This window comes from Pelodiscus sinensis, chromosome 23 (assembly GCF_049634645.1).
Source record: "Pelodiscus sinensis isolate JC-2024 chromosome 23, ASM4963464v1, whole genome shotgun sequence".
Classification (NCBI taxonomy): Eukaryota; Metazoa; Chordata; order Testudines; family Trionychidae; genus Pelodiscus; species Pelodiscus sinensis.
This window is the reverse complement of record NC_134733.1, coordinates 21,376,496-21,400,921: the sequence shown is the minus strand read 5'-3', so window position 1 is coordinate 21,400,921 and position 24,426 is coordinate 21,376,496. Positions and strand designations below refer to the sequence as shown.

The 24,426-nt window shown below is 47.8% G+C and overlaps 1 protein-coding gene and 1 long non-coding RNA gene across 7 annotated transcripts in view; one reads left to right on the top strand and one right to left on the bottom strand.

Moving 5' to 3' along the window:
- Nucleotides 1-6,496: 6,496 nt before the first annotated feature.
- PRDM16 (PR/SET domain 16) overlaps nt 6,497-24,426 on the bottom strand; it is a 539,129-nt gene continuing 521,199 nt past the window's right edge. For 4 of the 6 annotated variants that reach the window (XM_075906566.1, XM_075906567.1, XM_075906571.1 and 1 more), the window contains 3 exons: nt 21,747-21,977; nt 19,147-19,321; nt 6,497-14,067 (listed from right to left, as the gene is read on the bottom strand). In XM_075906566.1, coding sequence (XP_075762681.1) covers nt 13,933-14,067; nt 19,147-19,321; nt 21,747-21,977 — 541 coding nt within the window. In that variant the 3' untranslated portion in view covers nt 6,497-13,932. The remainder of the gene's footprint in view (nt 14,068-19,146; nt 19,322-21,746; nt 21,978-24,426) is intronic. The other 2 variants (XM_075906569.1, XM_075906568.1) reach the window with 2 other exon arrangements.
- Nucleotides 8,204-21,735, top strand: LOC142819437 (uncharacterized). Its single transcript, XR_012897336.1, has 4 exons — nt 8,204-8,342; nt 16,079-16,175; nt 19,024-19,121; nt 21,592-21,735. It is a non-coding gene; the product is annotated as an uncharacterized LOC142819437 (long non-coding RNA).

Here is a 24,426-nt window from a genome sequence, read left to right as displayed (position 1 = left end):
GGCCTCCCAGCGGGGAGAGAGAGACAGAACTGCGATGCAGACCTGCTCCCTAGTGGCAGGCCGCGAGACCGCTCCTGGCCGGCCGGCTGGAGGGATCCCGCTCTCAGAAGCCAGGCAGCCCCGTTGTGCCCAGCAGCCCCCGGAGGCAGCCTGGCCCTGGGTCTTTTTCCAGCCCCAGCCCAGCTCCCCGAGGGCTAGCCATGGGGCAGCCAGGCAGGGTTGCAGAGGGGGCCCGGTGGGTTTTCGCAGCCTGTCGTGACACTGGCGACCGTGTTTTTGGTTGGGGGCCGCCGACTCAAAGAAAAATCAGACAAATGAGACACCCCCCCCAACCAAAACCCCTCACTGACGTGGCCCCCGAGTGAGAAGCAGAAAGACCCTCCCCACATTCCCCATCACACCTCAGAACCTGGCGGGGGCAGGCTAGGGGACTTTGTGGGCCCCAGGCTCCGGCGGGGGCAAAAACTGAGGGGTTCAGTGGGGGGGAGGGGCTGCCAGGAAGCAGGCTTGTGGTGTGGGGGCTGGGCGGGAGGGAGGGTCCAGGAGTGTGTTGGGGGTGGGTAGGTCTGGGTGGGTGGGAGGTGGCAGGAGCAGACTCAGGGTGGGAGGGCTGGGTGGGAAGTAGGGTGCTGGAGTGCCAGAACCAGCTCCCCAAAGCTGGGGGGAGCTCCAAGCCTGGGGGGCCAGATCCAGGCAAGCTGGGGGCTGGATCTGGCCCCCAGGCCATAGGCTCCCCCCCACCCTGCGCCAATTCCAGGGCTGTAGTACCGAAGCAGTGCTCCTAGAGGAGCGTCAAGCAGGAGAGCACCCTTTAAACCAGCCCCCATCTCACTGCGGTTCCCCGCTGGGCCGTACCTGCTTCTCTAGGGGCTCGCGTCCCTAGCGCATCTAGGTGCCAGAAATAGAAACCCAGCTTGGAACCCTGCTGCCTTCAAACCCGGGTTCTGCTGCTTTTCCCCACACACCTGCCTTCTGGGCCACCTGACCCGTGGCATTTCCGTCTCCATAACCCTGTATCGTGAGCCTGTCCCTAAACCCCCCTGCCGCTCGCCAGTGCGTCCCTCTCACCGAGAGAAGTTGGTTCAATAACAGAAATCACCACACCCAGGCTCCCTCATTTTTTCCATCCGTGTGCAGAATAAATGTTGTTCTGTGCACCGAGCCATGTGCAGAGGGGCACCACCAGGAGACACACACGCTGCCGGCTGTGGGTGCTCTGCTAATCCGCTCTGCGGCATTCGAATTTCTCCTGGGCACTTTCCCACATTCTCAGCTTAGAGGGAACAATTCACCTCCCCCGCTTTGTGTCTCTAATGTTTGAGGACCGGCACAGCCACAATGACACTGCAAACCGCTCAGATCTAGGTACCGTCAGTCACGGCGTGCGGGGGAGTCACCAGGCCCTGTCCCCACATCCACAGTCAGACGGACTGTCAGCCGGCAAGTAGAAGAGAAGGTTTCTTCATTGACAGGGCCACCGCGTAGCACAGACTTGTTGTTGACACAGGAACCGGGAGCAGCCAGTACAATCCAACTTGGGGTGGGGGGAAGGAGGGGGCAGAGCCGGCGCCCTGGGCCACCTCCCTGCATCCTCCGCCAGCTGAGAGTAACTCTCACACCCAGCAACTGGTCCCAGCCCCGCAGTCCCTGGCAAGGTGTCACCTGGTTGCGCTTCCCACCTCAGCTCAGGTTACAAGACAGCCTGAGCTATAGTTGTGGACATGGAACAGCCTCCCCTCAGCGAAAGCAGCATCCAACATTCCCATCCCCAGCCGGGTGCCCATGCAATGCCCAGGGAAACTGAGGCACACACCCAGGGTCCCAACGGAACAGGGCAGGGCAGCAGGAATCACAGCCAGCCTCACAAAGCAAACAGAGCAAACACAATCCCCACTACGTCACGCCATGGCCAAGTGCCGCCAGCTAGCGCTGGGTTCTCCACACCCTCTGTAGCTTGTTTTCTGATTGCAGGGAAGCTGACAGAAATGCCAGGCCTCAGGGCAAAGCGGGCGGGGGGGAGGGGAGAAAGGCAGCTCTATGCTCCTTTAAGGGGCGGAGCCTCAGATTGAAGGGGCGGGGCTTGAGGTTACTCTCCTGGGCTCTGGCCGCCATTGCTATTGAAGTAGCAGCGAGGGGCGCTCTGAGCGCTTTTGAATCACCGGGCCCAGGACAGCTGCCCCTTTTACTTCCTCCCACCCGCTATCAACAGGCCTGGCTGACTTGGCTGGATTCTATCAGAACTGAGCTGCGCTTTCACCTCAAACTTATCCCTAACCTGAATCGAGAGCCATTTTTTGTGCAAAAAACAATAGAGTTTTGTTTTTTAAAAAAAAAACCCCAAATCTCCATGGTTCTCATTTGGCTCAGGGCCGGGAGCCAGAAATCCTGAGCTCTAAAGATAAACTCCGGTTCTCCAGGGCCAAGCGGAAGGATATCAGCATTCGCTCACCGCCTGGGTGGCTGCAGCAGGCAGGTTTCGGGGCTTTAGAAGTTCCCCCCATCGTGCGTTGCTGACCTTGACAGATCTGCTCCCGCAGGGTGCAAGCTGATATAATAAGGGGCATTTTCTCTGCCTTCGAGGATTGCCCTGCGACGGAATTTGCCGTGGGCGTGAATCCTCCCCAGAACAATCGCGCGCTTCATTGCTGATCCTGTTCTTCATTGTTCCCCTGACCTATTACATCGTGCCAGTGCGCAAGGGGGGAATCTTCCCGTTGGGCTCTCTCCAGGACATCTCTGTGCAGTGACCTTCACACGAGACAGGGAGCTATTGGCAAGTCCGTTGACAGAGGCTCTGTCATCGCTCTGTTGGGCGAGGGTGGCGGGGGGCAGGGAGATGGCAGAACAGGGCTCATCTTGTTCACACATTTCTAAGGCTGGTTCCCCAACCCGTCTCTCAACTATGGAAGAGCTTCAATGGTAGAAGCAAGGAGGAAGCTACTTCAAGCTACTGATGGGTTTCGAGGAATCGAGCTGTTGATGAGAACTAGCTGGTGCTTAAAAAAATACAGTTCAAAGAGGGCTCGATCCAGACCCTTAGCACTGAATAGCAGAAATATTCAAGTCCAGAGCCAAATTTAGCAGGTGGCTCCAGTCCTAGCCGGAAGCCACATCCAAAGCACATCCCAAACCTCAGAAGAGTTTGGCTCGTCCCTCAGACATGGTGGCTCTGCCCAGGCCTCATGACGGATGTATGTCATTTCTGCACGCGAATTAGCACAAGAAAAGTGGTTTTCCATCGTATTTCCAAGAAGGGACCAGAAATGGCCGGAGACCCCAGAAATGGCCCGAGACAGAGTGCCCTTTCTCTGGAGTGCAGCTCCCTCGGACAAGGTAGGACACATGCAGAGGTTGCCCCGTCACACTAACAAGTGGCAAACTAACGTACCGATCTGCACGTTGTCCTCTGGGCTGGGTCAGCAATGGAAAGTGGACGACACTGTAACCCCCACACCTCTGCTGGGTGGGGCACTCTTCCACCTCGTGGCCCCGAGACCCTCACAGAGAACTTAATGTGTCTGCTCTATAGCCTTAGCCACCAGCCAGCTGGGTTTTGGAGCATGTGGTAGAGGCTCATGCACTAAGCTCCAGAGGTCCCAGGCTCAATTCTGCCTGCTGGCGTTACAATATCTCGCACTCCAGCGAGCAAGCGGGACTGTAGTTTTAGAGACATAGGAACGGCCATAATGGGTCAGACCAAAGGTCCATCTAGCCCAGTGTCCTGTCTTCTGACAGTGGCCAATGCCAGGTGCCCCAAAAGGAATGAACTGAACAGGGAATCATCAAGTGATCCCACCCTGACAAAGAGAGGCTAGGGACACCATTCCTCCCCATCCTGACTAATAGCCATCGGTGGACCTCTCCTCCATGAATTTATATAGCTCTTTTTTCAACCCTCTTAAAGTCCTGATCTTCACAACATCCTCTGGCAGGGAGTTCCACAGGTTGACTGCACGGTGTGTGAAGAAAAACCTCCTTCTGTTTGTTTTACACCTGCTACCTATTAATTTCATTTGGTGACCCTGAGTTCTTGTGTTATGGGAAGCAATAAATGAGTCTTCTTTATTCACTTTTTCCACACCTTCATATCCCCCTTAGTGATCTCTTTTCCAAGCTGACAAGTCCCAGTCTTTTAAATCTCCCCTCCTATGGCAGTTGTTCCATGCCCCGAATCATTTTTGTTGTTGGGCCAGAAGGGGGGGATGCAGGATTGAGTCCAGGGGCCAGACAAAAGGGTCCATGGACTAGATGTGATCCACAGGCTGTATTTTACCCTCCTCCCATTTCTAATCTTTTTGACCCTCTCCCTGGCTTTTGGAACTCACGCCTCATTCGTAGACCTACGTACGCATAATCAAACACCTATTTGGATTATTAGGCTGCATTTTGTATATTCAAGAAAATAAGGTTATTGGCAGAGAACAGATGTCCCGGCAAATGAACAGGATGGAACTCTACTCAGGAAGATGATGGATCTACCCCACCATGGACAACACACATTTTGCTGGGAACAGATCTTTCCTTGGCTTTCTTTTCCCCCTTCTCCTGTTGATTATTTTTCTCTCCCTACAAATGGAGCCTTTTTCTCACCAGTTTATGGGGAGAAGCGAGTGCTTTCTGGATGACAAAGTCCGCTTGTCAGCAATATTCTCTTCAATGTCTCTGTTCTCTCGCTAAAGCCCGCCTGACAATCACTCTATTATCAAAGCTTTCTTATCCAATAGATTTTTTTTAACTCCCCTCCAGGGCTAATGAGGAGAGAGGTTGCCAGCTGCCACAGAGGCAGAGGATTTCAATTCAAAGTTCGGCCGAGACCAAAATCCTTATATGGCCAATGCCCGGGAAGTGCTATTATGTAGTATGCTGGATACTGTCATATGAGCACCATGAATGACTTTTTGAAGCTTGGACCATTCATCAGTTTTGTAATGCACATGGTGAGTTCAAAGACCCTGCTTTCAAGTCGGTTTTGCTTCAAGTGACCCTCGCTGAAACCTCTGACCGCCACCGCTAGAGATTTCACTAACTCTCCACTCACCACATTGAGGGGAAAATATTCACAACAGATTTCAGTTCTTCTCACAGAATGGAAGAGACTCACCTGCCACTGCGAATTTTCGGCTAAGAAACAGGAAACCTCATTAGTTTGACGTTTGCGTACCCAATAGCGTTGGACATCTCTTCTTGACCTGGGAAGAAGAACTCAAGAGGGTTAGAGTACCAGAAACGCCAATGTCATCTCCAAAACATCCAGAAGTTCTGCTTAACATGTCTCTTGCTGCCTTTCAGATGTGGCCATGTAAAGGTTACGCTCATTAAGGTCATTCTACAATGTTAATAGGTAGCAGGTTTAAAGCAAACAAAAGGAAATACTTCTTCATGCAACTCACAATCAACCTGCGGAACTCCTTGCCAAAGGATGTTGTGAAGGCCAGGGTTCAAGAAAGAGATAGATACATTCATGGAGGTTAGGTCCATCAATGACTATTATGCAGGATGGGTTGGAATGGAGTCCCTAGAGTCTGTTTGTCACAAGCTGGGAATGGGTGACAGGGGAGGGATTACTTGATGATTCCCTGCTCTGTTCATTCCCTCTGGGGCACCTGGCTTTGGCCACTGTGGGAAGACAGGACACTGGGCTAAATGGACCGTAGGTCTGACCCACTGGGGCCGTTCTTATGTTCTTAATGCAAATGTCCTGCCACCTTTAGTGGTCACCACAAGCCCTTTCTCCTGACAAGCGAGTTCATGCCTCTGCTCTCACTCCTCATCCTTGGGCCTTCTCTAAAGAAATATCACCAGCACTGTAGTGTTCCCCTTGTCATTGGAGAAGCCCTTGTGAGTCTCTTCCTCGGGGATGGGCAAATACTAGCCTGTGGGCTGGATCCGGTTTGCCAGGGTTAGTTCCTGGTGGGCCCCCACACCACCGAAGTTACCTGCGCCATTGCAGGTCCGGGGAATCGCAGCTCCTGTTGGCCGCAGATTGCCGGCCCCGGCCAACGGGAGCTGCCATCACCCGGACCCGCGACGGCGCAGGTAGATAAAGCAGCAGCAGCTCCCAGGAGCTAACCTTGGTGAGCAGACGCCGTTTCATTGCCCACCCCTGCCCTATGTCCATATGACGTGTAACTTACCGCCGGAAAAAGAAATGGACTGTCCTTTGCCGCTCTGTTTAAAACACAGCAACAACAGCAGAGTCGGGCGGGCACAGGGAATCCAAGATGCTGTTTTTCTAAACTGAGACGATCACAGAGTCCAGCCCCGCCCCCCCAACTTTTACAACCCCATCTCACCTAAAACCAGAAAGCCATGAAGGGCCCCGTCCTTTATTCAAACCTCTGTTCCCACAGAAACACACGGGCCCGCTGATGAGTTTCTTAGGTCCAACCAGCACCCTTTGGGATTTCTCAACTTTCACAATGAAAATGTGGCACAATTTTCAAGCATCACTTTAAGGTAGATTGTCTGGGGTCAAGAAAGCTCCCAGGGCCGTTCCTTAGAAAAGCACACAGGTTTATTGCATATCAATCTCATGTATAAATTCATTGTAGCATTGGAAAGATTACATTTGGTATACATTCCTATTCTACAGCATTAACCTCAAAATCAGCTTCCCTAGTCATTATTTTAAAGGTCTTTCTCTACACAAATACATTTGCCTTTTATCACAAGCATCAAAATGAAATTGGTAAAATCGCCTTTTTGAGTGATTTTCTACACATCATCTCTTTTATTTCAGTATGCTCCCAACAAAGCGATTTCATATTAATTAATAACTGCCGCCTCTTTTTTTCTCTTCCTTGGCAGTTCAAGGCCTCAAGCCTTGGACGCAGAACCTAATCACATATACAATAAGTGCATCTACAGAATTTTTTTTCTTTTTGATAAAAATTTCACAAACAGACACCATAATGACTGCTAAACACAAGTCATGCACAGTTTACTTATAAACATAACAGAAGCAATATACAATCAAGAATGATATGGAACAAGCACCATCCTCTTTCTCAATGTTTTTTAAACATTATATGAAAACCAGACATTTACAATTGATTTCTTTTTAAAAACAAAACAAAACACTATACAGTTCTAAAGGAAAAAAACAAAACAAAAAACCAAGCCCTAAATCAAATCTGTATTGTAACAATGGGAGAAGGATTGACATAGGATGCAGATGTATGATTTTTGCAAGCATAATATATATATGTTTTAAATTACATCTTCTGCAGGCTGAAAATGATATCAGGGCAAAATATCTCTTGCTTTGAAGAGCGTGATGAGAACGTAAAATACATTGAGGAACAGTTTCAGAATGACTTTGTTCACATGTGAATTGCACATTTGGAAATCAAAGCTGCCTTTTTTCCCCCCTCTCTCTTTTTCATTCTTTTTCCAAAAGTGGTAATAAGAATCAATGACAGAATAAAGAAAAAAAATATCGAACGAATGCAATAACATTGTAATCACAGTATTACTCAACACTACAGAGCAACCGTTTCATGGCTTTAAACACTACTGACCATCCACTAGGAGCAGAGCTTTTGCCCTCAAGTTACCAACACACGGCTGAGCAGACTGCTTCACTCCCTGTTTGTTTTGAAACAGGCAGCAAAGTGCAGGTTCCTACACCATGATGCTTCCCCCCCCCCCCCCCACACGCACACACGCACGCACACACACAAAATACAGCACGTAAAAATTGAATGCAAGTCAGTAGATTGAAATAGGCTGGAGGGGGGACAGGGGTCTCACAATCCAGTGCTTTGATCCTTAGAGTCTAAACATGGTAATATGTCATTGTGCAAGTGCTCTTGTAAAGGCTGCGTCTGAAATGCAAAGAAAAGAAGCCGTTGCCAATAGCCATTGACTTTCTAAGTGCTGATTTCGGGGGAACCCGAGTGACTCCACGAAGGGTGTGGAGCAAGACAGAAAATCAGAACTTGGTTTTGCATCCTGGAATGCCGTGTGGCGTGTCAGCTCTTGTGGTGCTCGTAACCCTCTGGGTTTGGGTTGTTGCCAGCACCCGGCTGGGCTCTGATCGTCCAGTGACGTCACGACATGCGATTATGGGGCGCAGCCGGGACGTTCAGCAGCCCAGGCGATGGATTCTGGAAAACAGTCAGCAAGTGTCTCCGACGGGCACGTGCCTGATGTGTCTAACAGCAGATCAGGTGCATTCTCCCCAGACAGACCCGGCGCTCCCAAAAACACAAAGCAAGTGCATTCTACCTGGATGGAGCTGGCACGTTCGCATTGCACCTTGAACGGTCTGTACCTGCCAAGTGACTAACCTCTTGACTTTGAATGCTGGCGTCTGAGTGAGCAACAGAGAGGAGCAGCAGGTACTTTGAACTTTTTTATTTTGCTTTTATAATTAGCACGTATATAAAATATCTACACTGAAAGAAGCAATCAGTAGAAGGAAGGGCCCCTCTGCCTAATAGTTTTATTTCAGCAGTACTGAACAGTTTGGCACAGCCAGAGGCTGCTAATGTTCAACTTGGATCCACCGAGTGACAGGAACAACCACTTTGCGGGTCCAGTTCGTCCCCACTTTCTCCCCGTGTTACTATGGCAATATGGCTACCTGCTGCAGACAGGAAAACAGGTTATAAAAATAGCCCCCCTCCCCCATCATCACCTCTGGGACAGGACCCTTGATTTCAAACAGTTACCAGGCCTTATGGCAGTCCCTCCAACTCCCCCCCCCCCCGATGTAGCACATGGTTCCTGAGCATAATATGGTAGTGGTGTAGTGTGCACGGGCACTACTTAGCTCCCGCGAAGACCCCAGATCCTGCCCATTGCTAGCTCTAGAGGAGTCTCCGTCCTGACGTGGGATCATTCTTGCCACTATTTATTCTTGACATAAGCAGGTCTCAGAGCACATCCTTCAGAATAAGCAACCGTGTTTTGTTCAAGCCCCCCAGAATCAGGAGCTACCAATCACGACACTCTGAGTGCAATTAAAGAAGGGGCGAAGGGATACGAAATTTAATTGGGGTGGTGTTTGTTTATCTGGCTTGGGGGAAATATCTTAAAATGTGTAGTCAGTGCTGATTCAGAGAAGTCTGGATTCTGAAATGGACACAGACCAGCTAGAAGAAAAGGAAGGAAACAAAGTGTGGTCTTTTTAAGTACAGGTTGAACCTGTCTAGTCCGGCGCCCTTGGGACCTGGCCAGTGCCAAACCAGAGAATTTGCTGGACCACGGGAGGTCAATATTGCTTCCCAGCATCACCAACACTTCCCCTGCTTGCTGGGCTCTTAGAAGACATTTAGGGGTGAATTAGAGCTAAATCACAGCACAGAACACTGAGAGCCAGGACTGGTGGCTGTCAACCAACTTTATGGGACTGCAGGAAAGTTGGCCACACCCATGCTAAGTGGCCACCTGGAAAACTAAAATCATGCCAGACCACAGATGTTGCCAGACCAGAGTGCCAGACTAGAGAGGTTCAACCTGTCACAGGAAACAGAAAAAAATCATTTTATGATTAAAAAAAAATCTTTTATCTCCTTAATATAGGCCTAGACAGCGTCCCCCTTGCTCACGGTGAGTGCTAACGTCTCCTCCACCAGCCCTATTCAAATCAGTGAACTACTTAGCCGCAGCACCTAGAAGGTAAACAGACACTGCTCCACCTCAGGCAGAATTAAGAGCTCTGAGCACATTTGTTCTTTTGAAGAAACAGTGCAGCAAATAATGGGGCGGTGTCCACAGACTGCAGGGAAGACCAAAAAAAAAAAGCTTTTATACTATTTCTGTTTCTAAGTTCTTTGCCCAAGGTTTGGAGATAAGGTCGCCATTGATCTCCACACACGGAGAAGCGAGGTTGACCTCCTCAAAACGCCATGCCAGATCCTTGCTCCTACTCTGAGGGCTTTTTCTAGCAGGGCACCCACTCCAGAAAGGGACATTAGCATGTGCTTAACTTTAAACAAAGAACAGTCCAAGCACAGGCTTACCTGTTTTAACAGAGGAGGGATGGCTGCCTCCTATGCTTAAAGTTTAGAACGTGCTTAAATGCCTGCTGGTGTGTGGTGAGCACGATCACTGATAGTATCAATAGGAGTGGGCTGCTTAGCCTTGATCCTGCAAACACATGCAAGGTTGAACCTCTCTAGTCCGGCATCCTTGGGACCTGATCGATGCCGAACTAGAGAATTTGCCGGACCACGGAGGTCAATATCATCAGGCAACCCTTCCACTGCTCACTTCGCTCTTAGAAGACATTTAGGGGTAACTCCATTCATCTGAAGAAGTGGGTTGTGCCCACGAAAGTTCATGATGCCATCTACAAGTTGTGTTAGTCTCTAAGGTGCTGCAAGACTTTTTGTTGTTTTTTAAGTTTTCCCAGTTACAAACTAACTAGGCTACCCCTCTGAAGGTTTAGGGGTAAGTTAGAGCTAAATAACAGCATAGAATACTGAGAGCAAGGCCTGGAGGCTGTAAATAAACTTTATGGGACTGTGGGAAACTTGGCCACACCCATGATAAGTGGACATCTAGCAAACTAAAATCATGCCAGACCATGGATGTTGCCGGACCAGAGAGGTTCAACCTATTGATTTACTTTAAAGTGAAGAATATTTGCAGGATGAAACTTCACCTTGTGGGTTCTTTTGGGGTATGTTTGTTTTGCAAAAGAGTAAATATTTTGGTAACGGTATTGCTGATAACCTCGCTACGTACGACCCCGTTTTAGAAGAGCCACCTTTTTGTTCTGGTAATTATACCAGATCCTTTCAGAAATGGCGACAAATGCCAGCTGAATGGGTGTTCTCCTGATGTTTTACAGTGTTAACCATCTGCCCTCCTAGATTTGTATGTGAGGTATTTACAAGGCATAGATTGCTTGCAGTTAACAAAACATTACACCACTGGGATTTTGTTTCCATTCCTGTATAAAAATAAGCACTGATTTTCTCCCCTCAAATATGGCACATTTGCATTGCATGCCATATTGGCTACAATATGGAGTTTCACAGTTATTTTTATTTACAGGTTTTGTTGCTGTATTTCTCTCTCTCTCTTTTTAAATGTGTTTGTTTTTTTAGTAAGGGCATGTTGGAAAAGGATTTTTCTTTTGTTGTTGTTTTCTGGTTGTGAGATTTTTCCCCCAAACAATAAAAGAAATAAATAGAACACATCCTACATGCACATGTAGTTGGAAACTGAAATTTAACAAAACAGATGATTGTCGGAAAAATCGGTAGCAAGAATAGCAGGATTATGTAGGGTCATTTGGCACATACAAAATCTACTCCCTGGTTATCAATCATACAACATACAACCTTAATTACACAATTTTGGTCCTTCACTAGATACTTATATTAACATTATTTCTTCACAATAATGATATCCAATGCAAAAATACTGTTAAGGAAGAAATAAAATAAGAAAAGAATTCGAAAAAAAATTACAAGTTATATACAGATTAAGGTAAATTCCATTAGGAAAAAAAACAATTATTTCATTATTTTAAATTGGCCCCTATAGGAATAATTTAAAGCCCAAGTAAATGGCAAGTACTGTAATGTTAGCATAGGCAGACGTGCCAGGGAAAGGAATGTTTCATCTGACTCTTAGAGACTGGTTTCTTTTGACCTTGTCAGTTCTTGGGCTATGCCTAGTCAAGAGCTTTGTGCAAATATCTGAAACCGGAGGGGGTGGGGGAAATTAAATACATCACTGCTGGACTCGGAGCCTTCGGCACATATTCATGGTGTGTTGGAGAAACTAGCGGGAGGCGTGTCATCTTTCGCAGGGTGAACTATGGAGAATTATGCAATGCTGCTAATTATCCTTCCATTCTCTCTATCCCAGTGGCAACCAGCTGAGGCCTCGTGGCTGACATCTGGAGTGTGAGGTGTGGCCCATCAAGACTACAAATCCCAGCATGCAATGCTCCATTGTAATCTAAGCCATTGTTTCAAGATGAAGCATTGCATGCTGGAACCTCCACTGCTTCTATGATCTTCACCCCTGTGTTAAACAGCAGAGCTGCTACTGTCTGTTCTCATACTTATAAACTAGGGGTCCAATCTCTCAAACACAGATGTGCTTACTACCGTGAGAAATGTCTCTGAAGTTGACTACTGATCCCATTCTGAAAACACTTACCACGAGGTGTAGCACTTACTACAAGGAGTAGCGCTTACTACCAGGAGTTAACCAGCGTTAAGTGTCTGGGACCTGCTCCCAATTCCATTTAAGTCAGTGGAAAGAGCCCTGCTCACTGAAGGCACATCTACACAGCAAGGCTAAAGTCAAATTAAGCAATGCAACTTCCGCTACATCAATTGTGTAGCTTAAGTCGAAATAGCTTACCTCGACTTTTGATGCTGCCTACACACTCTTCCTTCGACTTCTTTTACTCCTCATTAAATGAGAGTTCCCATGAGTTGGAGTAGGAAGTCTTCCAGCTCGACGTTATTTCAAAGTAAAGGCTTGTAGTGTAGACACGCACTATGTTATTTTGGAATAACATCAGTTATTCCGAAATAACGTTGCTGTGTAGACGTACCCTCGGTGGGATCAGAACTGGGCTTGTACAAAACCGGGTCCTTCAAGCAGCCGGAGGTCCCTAGGCGAGTTGCTGATGCAGCACTCAGATGGGCAAATTTGGGGCCCCTCTACTTTAATTTAAAGTCCCGTTGGGGCAGGCACCTATCTTACCTTCAGGCATCTCTGATTCGGTGACACCAAATCTAGGCATTTCTCAGCACACACATTACAAACGTCGTCCGAGAAGCTCGTGTTACCCTTTGTAATATTTCTCACCCCTTTCAGAATGATTTCCCGCTTTCGCGTGACCTCTACAAATCATAGCTACAATACCAGGTTGTTATTCCAATGCAGCGAGCGCACAAACCAATGTCGCAAGATTTCTGGCGGCTGCTTTAGGCCTGCAAAAGAGCCGAGATGGTGAAGCAATGGAAAATCATCCATAAACACTTGCAAGTAATTTTAGATCCAGAGAGAAAACATATCGTTGCCCACATGCTTGGAGAGCGGAGCAGCACTCAAAGTTATTCAAAAAGGAAGGGCGTGGGGTTTTTTCTTTAGCCATATAATCAAAATGATGAGGGAAGTGGGAGCATGATTCTCGGCATAAGCAACCACCAGCAATCCCACACAAGGGGTTTCTCCCCCGACATTGAAGTGACAGCATTTGAAAGACCCTTTGGGGGCGACATACATAGGCGTTGTCTAGGGTCAAGCTAACGTTGTCTATGTGTTTGTGGGCACATATGTGCAGCCCCAGAAATACTCCTGCACCAGTTGTTTGTGCTCTTGGCAGAAGCCAGCCCTGTGTGGACATTGCATGTTGGAGAGGGTGCTATTGCGGGCAGTGGAGTTTTGCCTGCTCTTTCAAAGAGCGAAGTTTAATGGGGCACATTCACCATTCCAGGCTATCACTCTGGGGTCCACATTGCAATCACACCAGGGATGGAGCAGCTCTTGATCTTTTCCCCCCTGGGGACTGTTATTCAGCGGGAGTGAATGTTGTGTGTGTGTGTGTGTTGTGGGGGGAGGAGCGGGGGGCAGAGGGTTGAATGACTTCAAGTTTTAGTTTATAAGCAGAAAGTAGCTGGCTCAGGTATATTGGCTTGTCACTGTGTTGGGGCCGGTATATGATTGCACCGTTGCAATTCTCTTCTTGTTTACACGATTCTTAGAGATGGCGGAATCCCAGGGCTGCTTCAGGGCTGTCCTGTGTGGAGGGTTTCTTGGAAGGAGCACCTGCCAATCAATCCCAAGGCGGGACTGGCAGGTCACAGGTGACAGGTTTAGTCTCCCAGCCAAAAGCCCAGACGACTCCCTGAGGCCCTCTGATCCATCTTCTGCGTGCCTGAATTTCTGATAAAGCACCCGCAGCTCCGCCACCTCCTCGCTCGGACTCTCAACCCGCGCCTTCTCGACCCGTCAGAGGTGGTTGATGGGGTTAAAGGTCCCCGACTCTGACGCTGCTCCTGCCATGTTCAACCAAGCATCCAGAGAATTCTGGGAGGAAGTATGAAGGGGAGTGTTCTCAGAAAGGGACAGCATCATTGCATAAGCCTACAGGAGGGGAAGAAGCACAGGAAGGGAAATGGGTGAATGCACACTTCCTGGTACCTGGGATAATCCCCAGGAAGTAGCAAGTCATGTGACTTTTGCATACCAGAAACTCAGGAGGATCAGTGTCAGTCACTGTGGAGTGGGACAGGAATCATGCCTGACAATCCACATCTATGTTCACAGGTGAGGAAAACACACGGCCCTTGCCCCAGAGCAGGGATGGACAACCTGCCACCCAGCAGGGTTCTTTATGTGGCTGTCAAGATGTTTTGTTTGCTGTTGCCCATGCGTAGGGTTGCCAGATTCTGCTGGTTTCCATCTGTGTCCATTTTTTTCCTACTGGTGTTACTAAAGCGACACACACGTAAAGCACGTGAAGTGAGGCGTGGGTGGATTGCACCCAACACTGAGGCTGTGTCCAGACTCAGGGTTTTTTTCGGGAAAAGTAGCCTTTTTCCGAAAAAACTTCACCTGCGTCTAGACTGCAGCCACGTTCTTTCGAAATTAAATCGAAAGAACGCGGCTTTTCTTTCGACGGCGGTAAACCTCATTTCACGAGGAAGAACGCCTTCTTTCGAAAGTGCTTCTTTCGAAAGAAGGCGTTCTTGAATGTAAATAGGGCTTCTTCGAAAGAGAGCATCCAAACTCACTGGGTGCTTTCTTTCGAAAAAGCGGCTTGCTCTTTCGAAAGTTCCGCGTGCAGTCTAGACGCTCTCTTTCGAAAGAGGCTCTTTCGAAAGTATCTTTCGAAAGAGCCTCTTTCGAAAGAGGCTTGCAGTCTAGACATAGCCTGACTGTGAGAGCCGGGCACTCCCTCTGCATCCAGTCTCAGTGCTGCTCCAGTTCAACCCAGCACACTGCTGATTCTAGGCAGGCAAGCGCAGTGAGCAAAACTGTCCTAACCCAGGAGACTTTCTTGATTAGGACAGTTTTGCTGCTCACTGACAGGAAGGAGTCCACTCATGCAGCCCACTCACTAGCCTCAATTGCCCATCACTGGTCTAGAGTTTTGGCAGGCAACAGTGGGTTTAGAAAGAGTGTCTTAAACTAACTCCTTAACTTGCTTCCTTGAACTTTACACTGCACAACAAATGCTGCCATTTGCTTCTAGGCCCCTCCCGGAAAGGGCATTATTCTTCCCAGCGAACGTACTCAGGGGCTATGTCTAGATTGCGTCCCTTTTTCGTAAAAGGGATGCAAATTAGACGTATCGCAATTGCTAATGAAGCGAGGATTTAACTCTCCCCAGCTTCATTAGCATAAAAATGGCTGCCGCTTTTTTTCAGCTCGGAGCTTTGCCGGAAAAAAGCACCAGTCTAGACTTTTCTGAAAAAGAAAAAGAAAAGCCTTTTCTGAAAGATCCCTTATCCCTCTTAAAATAAGGCTTTATTTTCTGAAAGATCCGCGTCTAGACTGGCGCTTTTTTCCGGTAAAGCTCTGAGCCGAAAAAAAGCGGCAGCCATTTTTATGCTAATGAAGTGGGGGAGATTTAAATCCCCGCTTCATTAGCAATTGAGATACGTCTAATTTGCATCCCTTTTTCATAAAAGGGATGCAATCTAGACGTAGCCAGGGAGTTCTGGCGGCCAGTTTTCAGAAGCGCACATGGAACTGTGCGTGTTGCTAATGAGTCGTGCGCCCCTCCCCCCGCTGCATGCACACACACCTGAGCAGGGTAGTTGTGCAGTGCACCTGAGGAAAGCAGGCACTCGTGCCTGTGAAACTCTGGTCCCCACAAGCAATCGTTGGCTCAAGGAAAAGGAGACTTTGAAATGCGGATTTCCCTGCACGTCTCCACTGGGCCTGGGGGGAGTCGGAGCCTGCAGGAGGGTCTGTTTGGGAACGTGCATGTGGTATGTGGGCAGGCATGTTTGGGTGTCTTCATCACAGCACGGCTAGCTGACAAAGCCTGGTCCGTCTGCTTATGGATGATCATTTGGTGGCTTTGCTGCTACCGAGGTCTTCTCCCTCCTCCACGTTTGTTTGTCTCATCCATTGTTTTGCACCTTAGAACAACCCCGGTCCTGATCCTGCACCGCTTTATGCCTGTGCTGAACTTTACGCCTGGTGGGTTACAGTCGAGGGAATGACCCCCTGTTTAATGACAGGTACGTGTCTAAATCTTTGCAGGATGGGAGCTCGCCCTAGGATGCTCTCTTTACTGCAATCTCTGTACAGAGCCTAGCACAGGCCTGGGTAGTAATTGGCCTATGGGCTGGATGCAGGACACCTGGGTTAGCCCCTGGCAGGCTGCTGGACCTGTGAGGGTATGTCTACACTGCCACCCTAATTTGAACGAGGGTGGCTAATGTCAGCATTCGAACTTGCGAATGAAGCCCGGGATTTAAATACTACCTGCCCTCATTGCAAGAGGAGTAACGGTAGTTCGAATTAGGAGCTTTAATTCGAACTACCTAGTCTGTGCCACGTGTAGCCACGAGCAGGTAGTTCGAACTACAGGGCATTTAAAAATGGCGGCGCCCAGGAACACGCAAATAAAGCCCAGGATATTTAAATCCCGGGCTTCATTTGCAAGTTCGAACGACGACATTAGCCACCCTAGTTCGAACTAAGGTGGCAGTGTAGTCATGCCCTTATGTACCTGCAGAGTCCTGGTCTGCGCTGCTTCCCGCAGCTCCCATTGGCTGGCAATGGCGATCCCCAGCCAATGGGAGCTGCAAGTGGCCATGCCTGCGGATGTGCCAGTAAATAATGCATCTGGCGGCCTGCCAAGGACTAACCCCGGCGAGGTGCACCTGGCTGCTTGTTACCCACCCCAGCTCAGCACAGTGGGACACTGATCTGCTAGCGCAATACAAATGCAATAAACAACAGTAACAATCCTCCCCACCAAAACCCCTTCCAAATATAACCTCCCCCATGGAAGCTCAAATTCAGATCTAGCTCGCAATCTGGCCATCGTTTCTCATGCTCATCACTATGCATTGTAGGGGGGTTGCTTTAGGGGTATTTGCATGAACGTGTGCATTGCAGTACTGCAGTGACAGGGAGCTAGCCTTGTTAGAAATGTGAGGTTTCTGGGCGGGGCAGACCAGATCAAATCTTATTTTCCCACAAGCTTGCCTGCATGCAGAGCAGAGAATTTTAAATTGTCCAGGTAAGATCACATCTGCCAATATGTAACATGTCCCAGAGCTCTGACACTGCCACCAAGAAAAATCAAGTTGTGCTGAACTAGTTAGTACACTCAGCGTATTAGTAAAAGGACACAGACAGAGGCATGCAAGTGGCTTGTGCTGGAAGGAGACATGATTTCCTTTTTCACTAGAAGAGAACTTCAGTGCTGTCTTTATAACCAAAATACTCCCTTTAGTGCAGTCAAATCTGTACAACATAACCCCACCTCTTCCAATAGGCAACCCACACCCCAACTTCCTGATCCCAGTCTTAAGCAGCTACTATACAAGTAGCGACAAGGAGTCCTGTAGCACCTTATAGACCAGTGTTTCCCAATTGGTGCTCCGTGGAACCCCAGGTTTCCGCACAGTGAAAGTAAGGGTTCCGCGAGAATGCGGCATTGCCCCGCCCCCTCTTAAAGACACAGAGTATTTTGCAGGGTTTTTTTGCTCGACCAATTCTGGCGGGACTTTTTTTTTTTGCTTGCCAAATTTTATTCTGGGAACCCTAGGGGTTCCTTGAAATTATTTTAAGCTGAAAAGGGTTCCATGGCCAAATAAAATCAGGAAACACTGTTACAGACTAACAGATGTATTGGAGCATAAGCTTTCGTGGGCAAAGACCCACTTCGGCAGATGCATGTGAAGTGGGTCTTAGCCCACGAAAGCTTATGCTCCAATACCTCTGTTAGTCTATAAGGTGCTACAGGACTCCTTGTCACTTTTGCAGATCCAGACTAACACGGCGACCCCTCTCATATAAAAGTAGCCTTATGGTTTCCAGCATAATCTCACCTGACCCTTAATTAAATTCCCACCTCTCTTAGGAAACTGCATTTCTTTGCACCCTGGGGTGGTCTTTAAGAGAAATTGTTTTACATTCCCATTGCTTTGAGCCCAGAATGACTCCAGATCAGTAGCTGGTCTCACCCCCAGTAAAATCTGAAGCAGATAAAGATGTCCCGGGGCCTTCCCTAGAATACTTAAGCCTTTGAACTGTTTGGCCTTTTTTTGGCGGGATAATGGCAAAAAGTTTGCAGATTTTGTACAGACTTGTTCTCTACAGCTCATTTCAATGTATCCTCTCTGTCCTGGCAATGGGGCCGGACAGCTCACAGAACGGCTCCTTCATGCCATGGGTTGCTGCTTTATTTGCACCAGGATACAAACGCCCTGAGAACAGAGCCTCTCGTGGCATTTCTGCTGATGGCAAACCCAGTGAGCTCAGAGCCATGCTAATTAAACAAAAAGTTTTCCATGTTGTTTGAAATGTCAGGGCTTCGCTTCCAAGTTTGGAAGAAGGCCGGCATCTGCTTTTTCTGTGCCCGCACTGGCCTGTCTTTTGGGAATAATGGGGAATTTTTATCTGAAAGGTGCAACTTGTTAGGCTGAAAGCACTATATGCAAAACAAGGGCATTGTCTAAATTTTCTTAAGATGATGCAATTCTCCAAGCAAGTCTAGAAAATAAAATTTGGAATCAGATTTTATGCCATTATTAATTTATTATTGTTGTTATTATTGATAATAATAATAATAATAATAATAATCCTGTTCTATTTTATTACAGTTTCAATGGGCGAGATGTTCAGCTGGTGCAAATTTGTCATTAATCCAGTGAAACCAATGAAGCTTTGTCCAACATACACCAGCTGAGGGTTCTAGCCCAAAGTTTGTAACTATCGTATCATCATATTTCTGTCTAGGTTTCTATAGTCAGAGAGAGAAACCTGCATTCACTCCACAGTATTCTAATGGTATAAGAAATAAATTATATAAAACCTAAGATAACAATTCCCTCCCAACTCCTATTTCTCCAGGACTGCAACATGACAGCAAACAGATGTGGTTCCCAAGTTAGTCCGAATTCCGATTCAGTGTGGACAGAACACAGACCTGGCTGAAGGAACCCAGCTCGGTAAAATGTTCTGTCATATACCTACCTGGTTTTTAGCCTGCCTGTACAGAGTCTGTTTTATTGTCTCAGAGTCTAAGGTGGAATTAAACACATCTTTAACGTCAAATGCTTCCTCGGCTGCTTTGCGAAGATCCAGCCCCTTCCCAAAATTCGGCATCTGCTCCAAATCTAACAAGCCGGCTTCGTCCTCCTCAATACACCTGTACCAATGACCAGGGGAAGGGGTTGACCTGTTGTTAGCTCGTCTCACCGTTTACAATCTAACCAATGTGTGTGTCGCTAACTCAGTGCCTGCATGCACATACCATGGGATCTCACAAGCCACATGCATGGAGAGACAGACAAGCAGGTAGACCCAAAAAAAAAAAAAAAAAAAAAAAAGGCATGATGAAAGGAGCAAAGAAAAAGGGGAAAGCATGAAGCATGGTTATGCACGTACATCTCAAGCATTAGTGCTCCTGTATGGTCAGTGGTTTGGTCTATTTCCTGCTTTCATTCTAGTCTCCTGATCAGAGATGCCTGATTACTAAGCTATTCCTGAAAGTTGGGGGAATAGAGCCAATGCACCGTATTCCTGAGGCTTTTAATGTGCCAATTAATTGGCTGAATTGGAAAACACGGATGCACTGAAAAACCCCTCTGAATATAACAATATTTTGCATTACAGGCAGTCCCCGGGTTACGTACAAGATAGGGACTGTAGGTTTGTTCTTAAGTTGAATTTGTATGTAAGTCGGAACTGGTACATATTGTAGGGGATACTCTAGCCAAACATTTCTCCAGAGCTCAGTTTTATTCTCCCACACCTCACTTCCCTCAGTCCTTTATTCTCAAGCTGAGGTGTCTGCTGAGAAAAGCCGCTTCTCATCTCCCTGATCTGCTGAGGGGGGCGCTAGCTTCGCGTCTCCCTGGTCTGCTGGGGGGAAGCAGCTAGTGCGGGGTTCCCTCACCCCGTTTGTAAGTAGGGATCCGATGTAAGTCGGATCCATGTAACCCGGGGACTGCCTGTATATAGCACTTTTCATCCACAGCTATCAAAGCATCATTAGTGGACAGAGACCTGTACCACAAGAACAGGAGTGCCCACAGCCTCCACAGGCCTCTGAAAAAGGTGGGAGGGGGCAGCTTCACGCTCCTGGAAGGGGCGGGACCTGAGGGGAAAGGGGTGGGGCCAGGGATAGCCAGTTCTCCATGCTGCTTGGAGCCTGGCCCCACCCCAGCCCTACATGCTGCCTGGAGTGGACCACAGTCCTCCCCCATGACCCGAGAGCCACACGGAGCATGCCATGTGCACACCAGCAGTTATTTAAAAGGCCTGGGGCTCCGGCTACTGCTGCTGCCACACTAGCCAGGAATCCTGGGCACCCTTTGAATCGCCGGGCCCCGGGGCAGTCCCCCCCTCCCCCGGACGGTGGACCTGCACACGAAGGGCTTAAATCTACAAATTCAATAGCGGACTTTCAGTGTTGAGTGCCCCAGTTCATGGACCATCTCTGGATACCCATGACCTGGTTTTTCCTAAATGCCAACAACCCCAAATGAAGTTAGTGTGAGTTGCAGGGGCGCCTCCCCTTTGAAAATACTGAGAGTCAAAAATGGCCTAAATGTCCAGGACAAGTCCTAACGGGACTTCAGTGCTAGGGTGCACAGGGAGTCAATGGCAAAGCGACGTACCAGCAGCTTGGTGTCCTGGTTCCTAGTTTGGTGCCCTATTTATGGGCCGCACTTTGGATAAACTTTGGCAGGCTAGTTCATCCACAGATTCTGTGAAAGGCAAGCGGGGAAGAGAGCTCGAGGACGGAGTGGATTCCGTTTTCCGCCCTTTTTGACAGCTTGACAAACAACCCAACAGTGCTGTATTTTATTTTACTTTCCAACGTGAAGGTGTCCTGGGGTAGTGTCACACTAGTGTTCTCCTTCACACTGTCAATGTCAGCTGTCTTGGGTTACGTAACTACACCGGGGTGCTTTGTCTTGTCAATGCAGGGAAGCAGGAGTAAAAGGGAATTCCCATTCAATACCTCAACATTGTACCAGAGACTGTCCTTCTGATGGGTTACTAACCCGGGTACATGGCATGGATGGACATAAAACGCAAACAAAGGCTGTGGCAGACACCGTTCTGCCCACACAGAGGGCAGCTGCAATGTTCCACCTGAAATGAATGCAAGGCCTGACATCCTGAGACAAGAAGGTGCTGCCATTTTACAGTGGATAAAATGGATTGGGGGAGTGCAAAGTGGTCGTTATCTACACTTCCTGGTACCTGCTCTCTGTTGGCTGACCACGGGTTGGAAAATCAAGATGTTCCCATTGTGTTGGGCAGAGGTGTTCATGATACATTAAGGAGGCTGGGTTTTTTTTTTCCACGTGCTGTTTACCTTCCCCGCTGTGCGTTTTTCAGGCCTTGTGTGTGTGTCTTCTAATGGTTTTGCATTTCAGTTGAATTATTGGTACTCCCCCCCGCCAGGTGAAAATGAAGTTCCCTAGGGCTGATGCCTACAAGCAAACTGGAGGTATGATTCATGGTTTGGAAAACAAAGCGACACCGACCATGACCTGCTAATGACCCAGGGTGAGAAATCTAACCCCGTTCGGCCTCCCGGAGGAAATGGCCCCACCCACCTTCGGGTATGGTCAAAGCTCATGGTGAGAGATGCGGGTTCATCCTCCTCCTCATCCTCAAACGTTCCTCGGGGCTCCGTTGTGGGCGATACGGTTTCATCCTGGGACTTCCCTGTCAGGCTGTCGTCATCTTCCTCCTCCAGTTCTTCCTCCTCCTCGTCCACATCGTCCGTTTTCTCGTTTGCTAACCCATGACACTGGGAGTTGCTGTCCATGTCTTGGATTTCTGGCCTGGAAGGTTTGAGCATGAGGGAAGGAACCAAGAGGTGAGTTGGGAACAGCAATGATGCAAGCGTCAGGTATTTAACCATTGATTTGTTATTTACAGGCCTGCTGACAGGTATGGGGGAGGGGCCAAAGAGGCAACTGCCCTAGGACTTGGTGATTCAAAAGAGCCAGGACTCATGGTTGCCACCACCGCTACTATGGCAGTGATGGTGGCCGGAGTCCTGGGCCCTTTAAATCATCACCGGAGCCCCACCGGATGCTAGTCCCCCGTCCCACCTGAGACCCTGCCCTTTTCGGGAGCAAGGAGCCATCCCCACTAGTCTTGCACTGGGGCCTGGCCATTCTGTCGCCCCCCTCGTCCCCGGTTATTTATGATTCAAAATGGCTGGGGGTAAAAAATATCTATTAGAAGATAATGAGTAGTCCCCGTGGCATGTTAGAGACTAACACAAATGTAGTCTCATGAGCAAAACCCAACTTCCTAAGATGAGTTGAAGTGAAAGTACAAAAACCAAGAGGTATATAACAGCAAAAAAGTACCTGTCAGTTGTAGAACCAGTGCTAACGAGGCTAATTAAGAGTACTGGAAGTGTCCCATTCTCAGCTTTTGATGTAAAAATGCAGTGTAGGGAAGGCTGGCTTTATAATGCGGCACCCAGTTAATATCTTTGTTCAAGTCCAGGGTAACAGTGTCATGTTTGTAGGTGAATGTCAATTCTGCGGCCTCACTCTGTAATTTGGAGTGTAATAAGACATGTTTCTGCTGCCTTTAACAACCCCATTTTTAAATAAAAAAGCTAAGAATGGGACACTTCCAGCCTTCTTAAATACACTCATTAGCACCGGTCCTCCAACTGACAGGCACTTTTTTGCTGTTACACACACACATACACACATATCACGGTTTCGATTATTTCCACTCCAACTCGTCTGAGGAAGTGGGTTTTGCCCACGAAAGCTCATGAGATGTGTATATATTTTAGTTAGTCTCTAAGGTGCCACAAGACTACTTCTTATTTACAGCCTAACAGGGCTACCCCTCTGAGAATATTAGAAAATCTAAACCAGGCTTTCTCACCAACGTAAGATTATCTAAGAGCTAACAGAGTGAGTCAAGTATATTTCATTCTTAAAACTAGATTTTGTTTAGTCTGGATTTAAGTATCTTCGCTCTTTGGACTGTAACTTCTATGAACCCAGGGGTATGTGTTTGTGCTTATAGTATCAAAATACCCACTTACCTAGTGATAAAACTCCACAACTGGACAGGGAAAGTTTGAAATGAAACCTAACAGCCCCCCTAAATCTTCCTTTGTCCCCTGGTTATACCCATATGGACATGAGAGTATATAAGCCTCCAAGAAAATAAAGCAAGCCAGGTTAAGAGAACAAGTTACCGTTTGGGAATGGTCACAACATGTAGTTGGAACGCTCTGCAGTACTGCTAAATAGAATGAGAGAAGTTTAACTTCTTCATCCCGAACGTTTCCACAACCTGATTTGTGTTAAAATCAGGAATGTCACTGTCAAGATTACACTAATTACATAGAGGTCCCATACAAGCATTTTTGGCTTTTTTGTGTTTTTTTAAACCAAAACAAAAAAAGCTTTCAAACTTGGTATCAGCATTCAATGGTCATTTGTAAAAACAACAGAGCAGCAGGAGCATAATTGCAACCGGGCCTGGAACGGAGTGACATTTGTACAACACAGAATGTCCCTTTTGGTTCCTCTGTAGATTAAATATCACTCAGTCAAAATAAGGTTTAAAAAATTAAGGGAAAACTCAGATGTTTTCCAAGCCCTGGATCTTGTCACTTAGTCTAAACACATCATCAGCATGTTTGTTTTAGAGAATTTTGATCGATTTTCTGTAAGGTACGGGCATAAATTTGATTCTCCCTCTGGATCAGTTATACCAGCCTGCAGAGAAGTTCTGCTCTTGTCTATTTTTTTGTCTACATCAGGCGAGGTTCAAAGATTCCAAATTACCCTCAGGAAATACAGTGAACCTTTCCCCCCTGTTTTATTTCCACGTATGCAATCTAAACAAACAGCTTTGCTGGGAAGTTTGTGGCTAAGATGGGGTTACTTTATCTTGCTTTCAGGACTAAGATGAAGGCAACGGAGTAGAGAAGGAAATGGAAAACGTCTACATTTCACATTTTTACAAGCCTTCTGAGTGAAGTGAAGTGTTGCGTTCCACATGTAAGTTCCAGAAGGCTGTTGCTACTGTGGGCAATGAACACAACGCTGCGTTGCGGGAAAGTTCAGTGCTGAATGCCACATAATCATTCAGCATCAGCACAATTTGTTCTTTGTTCATGAACACAACTGACTATCCACGACTGGGCCCAGGAGTGAAGGAGTAAAGGAAGGGATCTGTGGAACTCTAGCTGGGCAAAAAGTTATGGAGCCAACTTTTTCCCAGGAGAAAATAAACATTTGGCAA